The 14,576-nt window shown below is 40.0% G+C and overlaps 1 protein-coding gene across 8 annotated transcripts in view; it reads right to left on the bottom strand.

Moving 5' to 3' along the window:
• The window catches only part of ptprt (protein tyrosine phosphatase receptor type T), a 310,486-nt gene extending 302,168 nt beyond the window's left edge, over window positions 1-8,318 (bottom strand). For all 8 annotated transcript variants that reach the window (XM_082534416.1, XM_082534409.1, XM_082534410.1 and 5 more), the window contains exon 1: window positions 7,883-8,318. In XM_082534416.1, coding sequence (XP_082390542.1) covers window positions 7,883-7,970 — 88 coding nt within the window. In that variant the 5' untranslated portion in view covers window positions 7,971-8,318. The remainder of the gene's footprint in view (window positions 1-7,882) is intronic.
• Window positions 8,319-14,576: the final 6,258 nt, after the last annotated feature.

The raw sequence follows: 14,576 nt of genomic DNA, 5'->3' as shown, positions 1-14,576 counted from the left end.
GTGAGGTATTTCCTGCTCTGGTACAACAGACGATGTTTCAGTAGAAATAAAAACTGTGTATTTAGTAGTTGCTCATTAAACTTTGTGTGCTGTGCATACCAATAATTTCAAAGTAAGAGGTTATTATATTATTAGCCCTGTCAAAGATATTTCAGCAAGCTACTGACTTTCAACCAGAAGACTGAGGTCCAGTTCTCATGTCAGAGAACACTTCAGTTTTGTCTTCATTCATGGATTAATTTCAACCAAAACCTGTTGGTCAGGTGCAGGCCTAACCAACATCTTTTCCTAACTCCTCAAATTAGGAAAAGATGATTGTTTGGATGAAAAAGTAACCTTTTACAGCAAGAAACATGTGTTCTAAAGCATAATTCTTTAAATTACCAGTCAATTAAATCTGACCCATCAAAAAGGTGACAAAGCCAAAGTTTTTTTTTCATGACATGTGTGTCACAGTGTCTAAAAAATGCTTAATTATTAAAACTAATTAACATGCCATAAACTGCTTTCACAAATGAACAGTGGAGGCGATTTTGGCAGGGGGCCAGCTTTCTGAAAATTTAAGGAACCACTCATACTCAAAATTTTATTAAGAGTTGCATTTTCTTTTCGCCTAACTCCCGAAAGCTTAAAAGTGCCACAAAGCTATGTTTACTGATGCATTCCCTTCTGAAAGTGAAGTCAAAGTGCAATAAGACATGGAAGATGAACATCTGCACCATCCTGCCCTGAAGCCGAAGTTAACAGCCTCTAAAGGATAAAAACAAAAACATTTTCCAGCTCATTTATGTCTGCTACCATCCAGCTGCTGAATTCTATCAGGAATGCCATTATGCCCTTCTAAGGTTAAGGTTTCTGAATGCACTGTTGTATCACTTATGATGGCTGTATAATTTATAGGCTGCTATAAACGTAACCTTGTATAATTTATGTAATGCATGAATTAACTGTAATTAATGGTTTAATTTGTTATAATGAAAGTTCAATGTCCACCAGGCATATATTTTATTTAGGCTATTACTGCTTGAAAGACGGCTGTATGGTAAGTGTTAGTGGTATCTTCTGCTGCTTTGAGGTGACTAATGAACACAGAAATGAATGCTCTTTTCTTCTCTTTTCAAAGCTCACAGTCATGATATTTTCTACTGTACTCAGGTAGGGAAAGAAAATCATTCCAGTGTAACTGGCATGTACCCAAAAAGTAATTATAATTATGAGAGTATCGTTGTGAGATTTCTTAATCATGATTTATGATATACTTAGTCAACATGACTGCATACCTCAACCTACACTTGTCCCAAACAGATAAAATGAATGTAAACTTCTTTTTTTTCACTGTATCCAAATTTGTTTATTGTTTATAATGTGGGTTTAAAATGTTGGCACCATATTAATAAGAATACCTTTTTGCTATCCAACTTTTAAGTTCTGGATTTGAAATCTTAACAGCACATTTAACTTTACCAGAACTATTGTAGCAAGTAATAATGAGCTGACATACTGCAGAAATACCATGTATTATGACTCTTTTGCCTAAAAACTGTATACTCTTTCCACATTCTACAGGGCCTGTGGGTGGCACACAAAGATGTACAGCAAGGCAAGCAACTTCAAACTATTTTTCTACAAATAAATTTGCACAAGTTGCCTGGTCAACTGGTCAGTCAGCAAAAGTGTTAAGTTAGAGCTGCAAGAATACGATCATTACATAGCTATAACCTGTTTTACATTTACAAATTACACTGCTGTCCCTTATTATATTTTTTTTCTATAGATACAACAATATCATCAATCTGAATTCTTTTGGCTGTGATAAAAGTGTAGCCTGGTTTTGCCAAAGGCTTCTTCCTGTTGAAAGGGAGTTTTTCCTTCCCACTGTCACCAAGTACTTGCTCAAAAGGGGTCATTTGATTGTTGGGGTTATCTTGCCAACTGTTGTTGTTCTTGTTGATGTTGTTTTGGCGCTATTTAAATTGAATTGAATTGAATTGAATTGAATTGAATTGAATTGAATTGAATTGAATTGAATTGAATGGCATATGTTCAAACTACAGATTTAACAATGCGGTACTTTACAATAACACAATGTCCTGGGATGATATTAACTTTTCAGCTTGTATTGCTATCTCACTTTTGTACTCAAAAAGTAGTGCACAAAAATACACTGAAATATACACCATATGTTCTTAGTTTACTTTAATGAGGGAAGGCATTAACTGTTTATGTTTATGCTCAACTATAAAGGGAATTCTTTGTTTTAAAATGTTTATACATGCTTTCTACTTTTCTCTGAGAGTAAGTGAGAGATGTTTCTCCCTCTGAGTCATGCTCTAAATCCTCTGCAGGTGGGAAAAATTTTTTTTCTCCGTTTCATGCTCAGTTTGTGCATATTATAAGACATCTTGGTTTCACTACACCAAATATCTTCAGCCCATTTAATAAAGCTATCTGTAGTTCTAATGGAAAACTGGCCGCATCTCTGATGGCTAAATCTGTACATTTGTTACGAATGAGTTTTATGTGCACTGATGGCTCCGTGGACACACCAGGCAATTCGCCCTCAGGCCCATTAAACACACATTTTTCTTGTCCTTACATTAGAGTTGCATTTGACAGCTATGTCATCGTTGAGTGCTCATAGTGTCTCATTCAGCTTTGAACTGTCAAATATCCCCATCGCAGATAACTGTCAGCCTGGCTACCATCTTCCAGAACAGAGAACTCATGGTTGTTTGCCTCCCACAAGGGAGTAACTTTGTTAATGTTTTCAGGCAATAATTTTGATAATTGGCCATGAGCTTACAGAAAAATTACATTTCAGTAAAAACATGCAGAGGAAGGGAATATAATCTGCATTTTTGTGACTAGGGGTATAATGGTGCTGAAGGTGCTTTGTGATTATTGCCTCAAATGTTGAAAGGGCTTTCAGACAAATGGTGAACTTGAAAGACATCCTAATAATGAAATTTATTGGAGAATCATAAAAGACAGACCACATCTGTGGTGAAAAAATGACTTTCCCACTATTTTTTTCCCAATCACTCTGTATGTACTCCTCGCTAGACTTTAAAAAATGGAAGATGTACGAGACTTTTACACGACGTTAATGAAAACTGTGGAAATGATTTTGTCTTTCCACCTCTGAACTTGTCTGCAGCTGAGATTATAATCAGCTGAAATTTCACAAAATGTATTTGCATTAACCAAAGCTTATGTTAGCACTTAGAATAGGTCTTCCAGCTAATTGGTGCCTGGCAATTCAGGCTATTGCCAGCATTGGTGGTAAGCCATCTAAGGGTGGTGAGTGGTCCCTGCATCAGCAGGCATTCAGCACCAAGGGTATACAAATTAATTTCTGATGTAACTGCGCGCTAATACTGCACCACATGCACATTTGCATTAACACCTTCTTTTTTCTAAGTGCACATTAGTGAATGGAGAGACTGGCTGCTCTCACTCTTTATACCTTTGGTCTCTTTCAGCTCCACTATGCACTACCATTCATTCAACACCAAACTGTCCGTCTCTTTCTATTTCCGACACACACACACACACATGCACGATGCTCCAGCACTCAACATGCCCTGCTATTAGGCTGTCAGTTAGTCGGGCCAATAGAATAAGTGGTGTGGATTAGGCAGAGACACACACGCACACAGAGGATGGACAGCATACTAAACAGAGTGGGGCATGAGGTGACAGATATCCTGTCATAAATCCCTCTCTCTCTCTCTCTCTCTCTCTCTCTCTCTGTCGTTCTTTAAGACACATACACACACACAGCAAAGGAAACAATTATAGCCACTCAGACAGTCGATAACAGTGAGACATAATCAACTTAGTGCAGTTTTTTTTTTCTGGAAGTCTTGTGATACTTTGTCATTTCCTCCGACCACTCGTCCTTACTCCTTTGCCTCTCTACATCTCAGCTAGACAGCTCCTCTCTTTTTTTGTTCTTGTCCTCTCTTCTGCTCTCACAGTCTCTTCCTTCTCCAGTCCTGTTCTTGGCATCTGCTCTTCTCTCCCCTCTATAACTTCAGTTTCTCTACCTTTTGTTTTACATGTCCAGAATGTTAATCTACTTCTTACTCTTTCTGTCTTTTCTTTCATTTCCATCATTTTCTTCTTTCTCCACTTCCTTTCAAAATAGAAGGGGAGATGGAGAAGATTCATAGAGAGCAGCTTGAAGGCAAAGGCAAAAGGATGAGATTGCAAGAAGGGATGGTCATATCATCTGCTGCCTCATTCGTCACCCCATCTAGATGAGTACTCTCCTTCTTACTCCTCCTCATATTTTCCCTTGCATCTCTCTTTCTCCCCCTTTCTTCTTTCCTCACTCCCACCCCTTTGTTTTGCTCGCTTAACCCTGAGTTTCTCTCTCTTACCCCTCCCCCTCCTAAGTTCACCCTTTCCACACATCTCCTCCATTCTCTTCCCAAATTGTTCTTTGACCTTCTCATTTCACCGCACCGTCTCGTGTTCTTTACTCCTAAGTTCATCATTGTTCATTCTACACGTCCTTCCTCTGCTCATGTAAATCTCTTTTTCCCCTCACCTCTGCACATTTTTACTCCACTTCACTTATATGAGAGGTCTCCATGTGTCATTCATTTACAAAACGCACATAGCAGTCTCTACACTAATCTTACAAATGGCTCTTTAATTGGGGAATTGAGAGATGTTTATTTGATCAGAGCCAAAGACTTCTCTATATCCCTTTATCATGTCAACACAACAGGCAAACAAGTCAAGGAGAAAGAGTAAGTAAGTACACGGTCGCTCCCTTTCTCCTTTCATTCTTTTTCTCACTTTCCCCCCTTTTGTCCTTGCTGCCAAAGAAATCTAATTAAGTGGAATATAAATTGTAAATTGGTTTCCATGAAAACACACACACCTCAGTGCCCATCACCTCCAGATTCAACCGGATATTCAACAATTAGTGGGCACTGGAGCTCAAAGACATGTATCAGGAGCACAGCTGCACCCAACACACACACACACACACACCAAATGAAAGGACGGCCTTGAGTAACACATGCCTCTGCTTTCTTGAACATAATGTTGTTGCAAAACACAAGAACAAATGAACCTCTTTTTAAAGGATCAGTTCACCCAAATCACAAAAGCAAAGGTAAGGAGAAAGCAGGTAAGTTATTAATGCTTTATCAATAAGTCATACACTGACTCCAGCTTAAACTTCAGCTTAAACCAATTTCAAAACGCCAACTAGAACAGCTGAATGTTTAAAAAAAATACAAGTATGAAATAAATAAACAGAAAAACTAAGTCCGCAAACAGACAAATACAAATGCAGCTTCCATATGAGGATGGATTAGAGGGTTATTACAACCTCTACAAGATGTCATTAAGAGTGACTGACAGCCGTGGGGTGAAATTGATTTCTTCATCATTGGATTTCAGTCTATTATCATTATAGCTGAATATGTTTCACATTTTTTTGTAAGAGGAATAAAAAGAAAAAACAATCATTTTAAAAAGTCTGGTCCAACGTGTGTGTGTGTGTGTGTGTGTGTGTGTGTGTGTGTGTGTGTGTGTGTGTGTGTGTGTGAGAGAGAGAGAGAGAGAGAGAGAGAGAGAGAGAGAGAGATAGGGGAATCTGTCCGACAGATAGCAAGGATGTATCAATATCGCCCCCCAACGGCACGTATCAAACAACAAGCAAAAAAACTGTCCCTTTGCTCTCTTCTGTTACATATACAGGAACACACACACTAATAAAATAAATTGCAAATAAAGTGAAAAATGTGAGTGAAACAATTCAGAATGATGATGCATTCTTATATTATAAAGACTCCAAATCGTTCTTTAGAAAAAACGAACAAACAAACAAAAATCTAAAAATATTTTCAGCCTCTGCAACATTTTGAGCCTTTTGTCCATTTATCACAGCCTGATGATGAGATCACCTGTGTTTCATTAGTTGCTTTAAATCTGTATGAAGGATAGGCTTTCCTTTGTTTATGTGTCTGTTAATGTTAGCCTGTCGAAATGAAGACTCATATCTCACAAAGCTTTAAGTTTTTAGTTGAATTCAGACATAAACACACACATTTGACGAGTTATGTACTTCCTTTATCGTAACGCACAAAGTACAGGTTACCTCCGCTGCACCATTACGCACGGAAAGAGGCTACTCGCGGCTCTGCACCTCTGCAACACAGAATGCAAGATAAAGCGAGGAAGGACTCAGTGTTTAGAGCCAGTCTTTCCTTCAAAGTAGCCTCTTTTTGCAGTCGTACAAGTCATGAATACCAAGCAGAAGATGCTTGGAGAGAGCAGAACACAGAGTAGACAGGTTGCTGCTGCAGTCCGCTGAAACATCGCTGACTTTAACGGATTTTCTTTTCATCTCACGTCTACCTTCAGTTTCCTGAGTTTGAGCAGAGGACACAAGCGGACGTTTTTGAAAGTCTCATATTGTATCATGACCGTTAAAAAGTGAGATTCAACGATCAAAGAGCATACAAAACAGCCCTAGGCAGAGGGCATAAAGTGCTTGCATTATAATTTTAAATATTGACTATATTTTTTTTGAAGAATCGTTAAATGTTTCCATTACGGAATCGCATGTTGATCTCTTCTAAACGGCTTCTTGGTTTTCATTCGGGATGTGTTTTATCAAGAAATGATATATATCCCATGTTTGGGAGTAATAACGATGCTGTTGTAATTCGACTCTCGTGTCTTTGTATCTAACTGTGGAGCTTCCACTTCTGAAAAAAGATAATCGTAATCACCACTGACTCGATTATATCCCTAAAACCAAAAGGATTCCGAAAACTCTCCATACCTCGCCTGTGCGTAACAAGTGCCAGAGCGATGCTGAGTGTGGGCTGCGGAGGGGAGATGTTGCGGACAGCAAGAGGATTCCGTAGCTTTAAACTCCGAGAGATTAAACTGTGTATCTGTATGTTTACTGTAATATACTGTCAGGTATATTTGCCGTTTGAGAAGCGGAGTATTACTCGGCTATCTGAACTGCTGTTAGAATTAGTCCATTGCCCAAAGATTAAAAAGGAAACTTCAGTTATTCTTCACTTTGTTTCTAAATAACACTTGCACTTTTTTTCATATGGTACCGCTGTACAGGTGCGCGTTTATATGCATGCCGGAGTACATGTCAAAATATCTGTGATCATTAGGTTATGTAAAGAAGTGTGGGGACGCTGTAAATTGACTGTTTTGCGCTCAGACCGAGTCAAGCGCGCACTGTTCTGCCCGTTTCTAAAACCAAGTGATTTCAGCAAAGTAGACTATAATTTGAACTGAAAATGAGACACATTTCTACCGTCAACAACATGTAGCCCGTCCTTACAGTAAGCTTCGTAAAGCAAAACCTCCTAAAGCTCCAAAACTTTGTCAAAACCTCCGATGAGCCATGTGAAGCTGAACTGAATATGCTGACGCAAACTCAGACGAGTGTCCATCATAAGTCAAACTGGCACTATTATTAAAAAAAAAAACCATCTCAATAATTACTTAAACAAGGGATTTATTGCAGTTTCCTTTTTTCGGACATTCTTACTCATATGCAAAGATTTCTATGTGGATACAGAACAGTGGTTTAGATTCTGCGACTAACGTGCTGAGTTTAAAGTTGCTTTACTATCACATTATCCAGCAGTACCACATATGCATCTGTAATGCCCTGGAAATCACAAAGCGCTCAGATCACCCTGCATGTCCTCCCTATGTGAGCAACTTCAGCGCTGTGACATTCAACTCAAACTGAATCAAAGCCGACCAATGCACAAAGAATCTGAAAATATTTAACACACACACACACACACACACACACACACACACACACACACACACACACACACACACACACACACACAAGAATAAATTGCTTCACTACCTGGAAAGAATTGTCCATCAGTGTGTCCCCAAAGTACAAAGTAGAAGAAAGCTGCCAGCCAAACGCCAGAATTACTCCGTTTATCCATCTCTTCCTTCTTTTTCTTCTTGTTTTGTTCAGCAGTAAGAATTATTTTACATACTCCCGTCTGGTCCTTAAAGTTGTTTCCCTTAGTTCGGGACAGCAGTGGCAGTAATAAGAGTAATAAAATCCTTGCATTGGTGGATAAGAAGAATCAGAAAGACACAAGTAGACGCAAAGAGGGAAGTTGGGGGCAAATAAATGGGAGCTCTCCGCTTCCCTTTCCTCTCCTATCTTCTATGTTCCGACAGAGCGAGCCAACGTGTCTGTGCGCGTCAGTGCGCGCGTGTGCCCCACAGACTGTATGAAGGGCTCTGTGTATGTGCGCGCGCTCAGACGGTCTCTGACAGACTGACTTAGAGTTGGTGAGGAATGGAGAGGAGTGCACATTACACCGGGTGCCAGGCACCCGCGTAAAGAGGAGTGGATTAACGCGTGCTGAATGTCCGGTGACACGTTTCAAAATAAAACAGGGTGGCGTTTGAATGGAAACTAAAACAGGACATTGCCATTTACCATCAAGGCCGAGTTTTGAAAGAAGTAAGAGCTGTAAATTAACCAATAACTGGTCAAACTGGGAAAAACATGAACAAGGGGAGCAGAGTTCACTAAAGGTGCAATAAAACTGGGTTTTCCTCAGGTGTAATCTTGGGTATCAGCATTGGGGAAATATTAAAAAAAAAAAAAAAGCATTTATGATCATTCTAAACCTAAAGAACTTCTTAAATGGAAACATCTAGTCTACTCTCTCACTGGCAACATACGTCTCCGTGGTCATTCTATAGAGAACAGTTTGGGACGTTTGGTAATAGATTATTTTAGTTTGGAAAAATGATTAAATATGGAGTCCTTTAACGTTAAAGTATCCGCGTGGTTAATTTGCTTGTATTTACTTTGGAATAAAATAACCACTAAGCAAAAAAGTTGCAGGCATACACGCACACTACTGCTTATTGTTCTATCGCCGTCATTAAACACATGCTTTTAACTTTAAGGGTTAGATGTCAAAGTTCCTTTAATGGCTTCGTTTTATTCCCGCTAGCTTCACTACAATAAAGCAGGTTTAAGTTCCTAGGTTCCCCCTGGGTCCTATCGCCTGCATCCTCCGCAAAGGATAGGATTCGCATTCAGTCTCATTTCTCCCTCCCTCGCATTCTCTTTCTTTGCGTGTCTTTTTCTGTCATGAGATCCCGTTCAGTCCACTCATTCTGCTGTCACAGGATTTCTGTTTCAAGGGCTGTCTGTCTTACCTCTCTGCCCACAAACACTGAAACACAATCTGACTTTAACACGCGAGTGAGTGTTTTTAAGAGTAAGATTTTTGTTTAAAGGATTTTTAAGAGATGCAGTGCCACCAAGGACTTTGGTAGAAACGATAAAGTTCAGATGAGCTGCTATGTGTTTTTGTTAACGGGCGAAACACTGATACCAAGTGTATGTTGAAAATATGAACTTGTACTGTAATATCTGTGTGATTATACTGTATCTAGGTGCTATAATAATGTGGGGTTTGTTTGTTTTTTTGTTTGTTTTTTTTTATATGGTGACCTCATCCTGTCTCTGAGGACCTTCTGAGGAACGAGCTTCTCGTTTTTGTTCCACGCTAATAGACATAATATTATATCAAGGTTATTTTCTGTTTTCTTGTAGCCTGCTTGAAGAAAACAGTGTGAGTTTATAGAGTAAGCTTAAATAAATATGTCAGTTCTCACTTCTGGCTTTGGTTGTTGACCATGATACTGACCAAAGCTGGGATGGTGCCATTGATATTAATGCTTATGCTTGTATGACGTTATTTTTGCATTTACAATGTGCGCAGACATGCATCTGTGTCAGAGAGACAGCGAGAGAGAAACGCATGCAGAGAAAATATATGTGACAGCAATCTCTGTGATATGTTCAAGTGCAACTGCATCTGATTAACCATACAAGAGCCTTAAAGCACCCTGATATCCTTAAAGAGACTACACCAACAACAAAAAAGAACTGCTATCTAATTAAACTAAATTTCAAATCAATCATAAGTCAAACATTCACACAGAAGTTTTGTAGATTTTCTGAGGAAAAAAACTGTGAACATTACTGACATCAGGAGTGAAGAGTAAGAATGTTTGAGAAGATGTTTTTGATGGTGGTCTGACCACTGAAGCTGTCACTATCAGGCCATTTATAGAATCACGTTTTGATGGCTTTGGTACTTTCCTGGGCTGAGACAGACAGACACCATAAAGAAGATAAGCATTTCTATTTGTGCACAGACCAGACTATTCTTCTGTTAGCCATCTTTTTGTGTTTGTTTTTTTAAGAAAAACTGTTCAGGTAGCAGCTTTTTACAATAAAAATACATTTGTGGATGCAGAGACATACAGACAAGCACACAATCAATCTGCCCTCATTTCTTGGAGTCTGTATTGTCACTTTGTCCGCTGAGTTTACCCATCCCATGGCTGAATTGCCTTTTTGGTAGTAAGCATATATACATATATATATACACATATATGTGTGTGTGTGTGTGTGTGTGTGTGTGTGTGTGTGTGTGTGTGTGTGTGTGTGTGTGTGTATAGATAGATTTACATTGAAGCAAGTTTTAATCATTTTGGTACAGTTGTTGTTGGATTAGGACATGTTAGTGGCATTGCGGTGATGCTTGTGACAATTAAAAGCTAATCTTAGCTATTAGCAGACTATGGGCCATTTGGTTTCCTTGAATTTCTTCCTTCCTAATTTCATCCCTCCATCTATTTTTTTACAATGTTAATTGCTTCTTCTTTTATCTCTTTCACACTCTCTTGCTGGGACTGCTGTTCCTCCTCTCGCTTTTCTTCGTGGCTAATGCAAGGAACAGCAGGATCCTGTGACTGCAAAGGCTTTATTTTACTTGTTGCTGGTACTTCTGTTGACTAGTTTCGTTTTCTTTTTATCCCTTAGCTTTTCAGCTCCACCTTTCATCAACCACTTCAACAGTACACTCTGTTCTACAAGGTGCATGAGTACAGAGGAAAGTGTGTGTGTGTGTGTGTGTGTGTGTGTGTGTGTGTGTGTGTGTGTGTGTGTGTGTGTGTGTGTGTGTGTGTGTGTGTGTGGGTGGTGGTGGTTGTGGTGGTGTGTGTGCGTGTTATGTTGAGAGATTTGATTGAACCAATGGGTTGCTGTCAGTGCTTGTAGGGTCAGTGCGCAGTGACTCTTCAAGCTCACCTGTAGCCTCTTTAATTATATTGACAAAGAAAGAATAACATTGACCCATTAGCCCACAAGTGCGAGATTGCCAGTTCACCCCTGGTACTAAGTGACCTTTCAGTAACACTGGATACGCCTTACAGTGTGTGCCACGTGTTGTGTGTATCTATATGGCCTTGAGCCAGGTGTAGCTTTTAGAGTACCCACAACACCAATCGGGAAAGCAGTCAGTGCCTGTAGGGAAATAGAAAAATATAAGGATAACTACACTTCCAATAGTGGATTTCTAAGTCATAGTTCCCTCACGTATAGTGGGACATTTTTAAATGGACATTTGTCACAGAGAGTACTTGAGTGGTAAACTGACCTAGTTCTTGTGTGGGTTTGAACTAGGGCTCTGCAATCTATCATCTGTGATAATACAAGCATACATTTTTATATGATATAAAAAAGTCATATCATTATATCAGTGATACAGTAACATGCATTTATTTTCCCCAGTGCTCAACAACGTGACAAGCCCAGGCTGAACGCCAGCTTAAAACGATGATTTAGTAAAAAGGGAGCTACTTTAACAGCCTTCGACAAAACACACTACAGCATTATTGCAAAATATGCAAAAGAAAAAGAAAAAAGGTAACAGTCAAAGGAGCTTGCAAAGAAAAGCGTCTGGACTTCTTTAAGTTGCTTGAAGACGTTTCACCTCTCATCCGAGAAGCTTCTTCAGTTCTAAGGTCAAATGGTGGAGAGTCCCAGATATAAACCTAGTGGGAGTGACCCCCCACAGAGGGACAAAAGGACCCCTGATGATCCTCTAATCGCCTGAGCCAAGGTGGGAAACTGGGCGTGGGTCCCAATCAGCCAGAGTTTCAGGTGTGTTCATTGTGAAACCTGGCCCCACCTTATCATGCGAATTCCTGAGGTCAGATGGCCCAGGATTTGAGTGGGCGTTAAGGCATCTGGGAAGGGATCTCAAAACTGGATTATAGATGGCAGAGAGTTGGTGTCGTAAACCCCCGCCTCTGTTCAAAGATGGTCGCTCACAGTGGACATAGATGGCTTCTTTCACTCCTCTTTCAAACCATCTGTCCTCTCTGTCCAAAATGTGAACATTGGCATCCTAGAAAGAGTGTCCTTTATCCTTAAGATGCAGATGGACTGCTGAGTCTTGTCCTGTGGAGGTGGCTCTTCTGTGTTGTGCCATGCGCCTGTGAAGTGGCTGTTTGGTCTCTCCAATGTAGAGGTCTGAGCATTCCTCGCTGCACTGTACAGCATACACCACATTGTTAAGTTTGTGTTTTGGCGTTTTGTCTTTCGGGTGAACCAGTTTTTGTCTGAGCGTGTTGCTGGGTCTGAAATGCACCGGGATGTCATGCTTGGAGAAAACTCTCCTGTGTTTTTCTGATACACCGGCTACATAGGGGATGACAATGTTGTTGCGTCTGTCCTTCTTATCCTCCCTCGCTGGTGTCTGGTCTTCTTTTCTGTGCCTCTTTGCTGACTTTAAGAACGCCCATTTAGGATAGCCGCACGTTTTGAGTGCTTCCTTTACATGTGTGTGTTCCTTCTTTTTCCCTTCAGGCTTAGAGGGAACATGTTCTGCCCGGTGGTGTAGGGTCCTGATTACTCCAAGTTTGTGTTCCAAAGGGTGATGGGAGTCAAAGAGGAGGTACTGGTCCGTGTGTGTGGGCTTCCGGTAAACTTCGATGTTGAGTTTGCCGTTCTCTTCAATGTGCACAGCGCAGTCCAGGAAAGGACAGAGGCGGGGGTTTACGACACCAACTCTCTGCCATCTATAATCCAGTTTTGAGATCCCTTCCCAGACGCCTTAACGCCCACTCACATCCTGGGCCATCTGACCTCAGGAATTCGCATGATAAGGTGGGGCCAGCTTTCACAATGAACACACCCGAAACTCTGGCTGATTGGGACCCACGCCCAGTTTCCCACCTTGGCTCAGGCGATTAGAGGATCATCAGGGGGTCCTTTTGTCCCTCTGTGGGGGGTCACTCCCACTAGGTTTATATCTGGGACTCTCCACCATTTGACCTTAGAACTGAAGAAGCTTCTCGGATGAGAGGTGAAACGTCTTCAAGCAACTTAAAGAAGTCCAGACGCTTTTCTTTGCAAGCTCCTTTGACTACGATGACCTGGATGACTGAGAACCTTCACAGACAAAAAAGGTAACAGTTTCTGTTAAAGATGGAAACAGAAAACTTGTTTCACCACAAAAACATAATGTTGAGAACAACCAAGCAGTTTCACAGTGTAACTTTTAACTCAAAATTTTAACTTAAATGTTACAAAGTAACTAAATTTGACTTTACATTTGTTTTATGCTGTGTCAATACTTTTGAGCTACAGGGCAGGTGCTGACAGCGCCTTGTAGCAATAGATTAACACTTTGAATTAGATGTCATCAGTGACCGTAGCTAGTTGGAAAAGAAGGCTAGAAAATGAATATTATTATTATTATTATTATTATTATTATTATTATTATTATTATTATTATTATTATTATTATCGTCGAAGAAATCTCATATGTCAGATGGGAAGCATGGTGGTGAGGTGGTTAGCACTGTTGCCTCACACAAGGTGTATACCACCTTTCACCCTATGGTAGCTGGGATAGGCTCCAGCTCCCCCCATGACCCTGATAAGTGAAAGAGAATGGATGGGTGGATATTAAAGAAGACAGTTTCTGTGGTGAATATGGATGTTTTACTCTTGATTGCATTCTGTCTCTCCCATAAACTCGAGGCAGCATGATATATAAGTTTAATCTACTACTGCACTGTCCATGTCTGTTTTCTAAAGATGTTTTATGTAGTAGCTTACCAAATTGTCGCAGTCCTCTTCATGTAGCAAATTAGTTACTGTGGTATGCTTGTTTATGTATCAATGACAATGATCATTTAAGACAACAACACAAAACATGTATGAAGTAAACCATTAAGCAATGAAAAAGGAAAGGTTTTCTTGTTTTCAGGCAACTTTGAAATGTCTGCTCAATATCAAATGGTGCACCCGAACTGCCATTTATAAGACCATGTCAAATCTTTTTCGGCCTACTGCCCTTCAGAGGTCCCCACTGACTGTGTGGTATTTGTTCCCCTCCATTTCCAGGTGAGCGTGACAGGATGCATTAAATTTTGTAAATTCCACACAGTCATTTGGGAAGGTCTAGACACTATTTGCCCTTGCACGGTCCTCAGGCCAACATATAGGCTACCACAAAACAGCCTGTTGCACTACAGTTTTGCCTTTTTAAAGTGCTGATCAATATTTGAAATATATGATATAATTTGTGATTTGACAAATACATATTAACTGCAGTTTGAATGCCCTTTATACTCTCTCATTCCAGTTTTTCTTGTCAAGCAAAGAGCAAGTTATAACACTAAAAGCAGCACATCATCTCCACTGTATTCAGTGT

This window comes from Aulonocara stuartgranti, assembly GCF_965226115.1.
Source record: "Aulonocara stuartgranti genome assembly, chromosome: 5".
Classification (NCBI taxonomy): domain Eukaryota; kingdom Metazoa; phylum Chordata; class Actinopteri; order Cichliformes; family Cichlidae; genus Aulonocara; species Aulonocara stuartgranti.
This window is presented reverse-complemented; position numbering and strand designations above follow the sequence as displayed.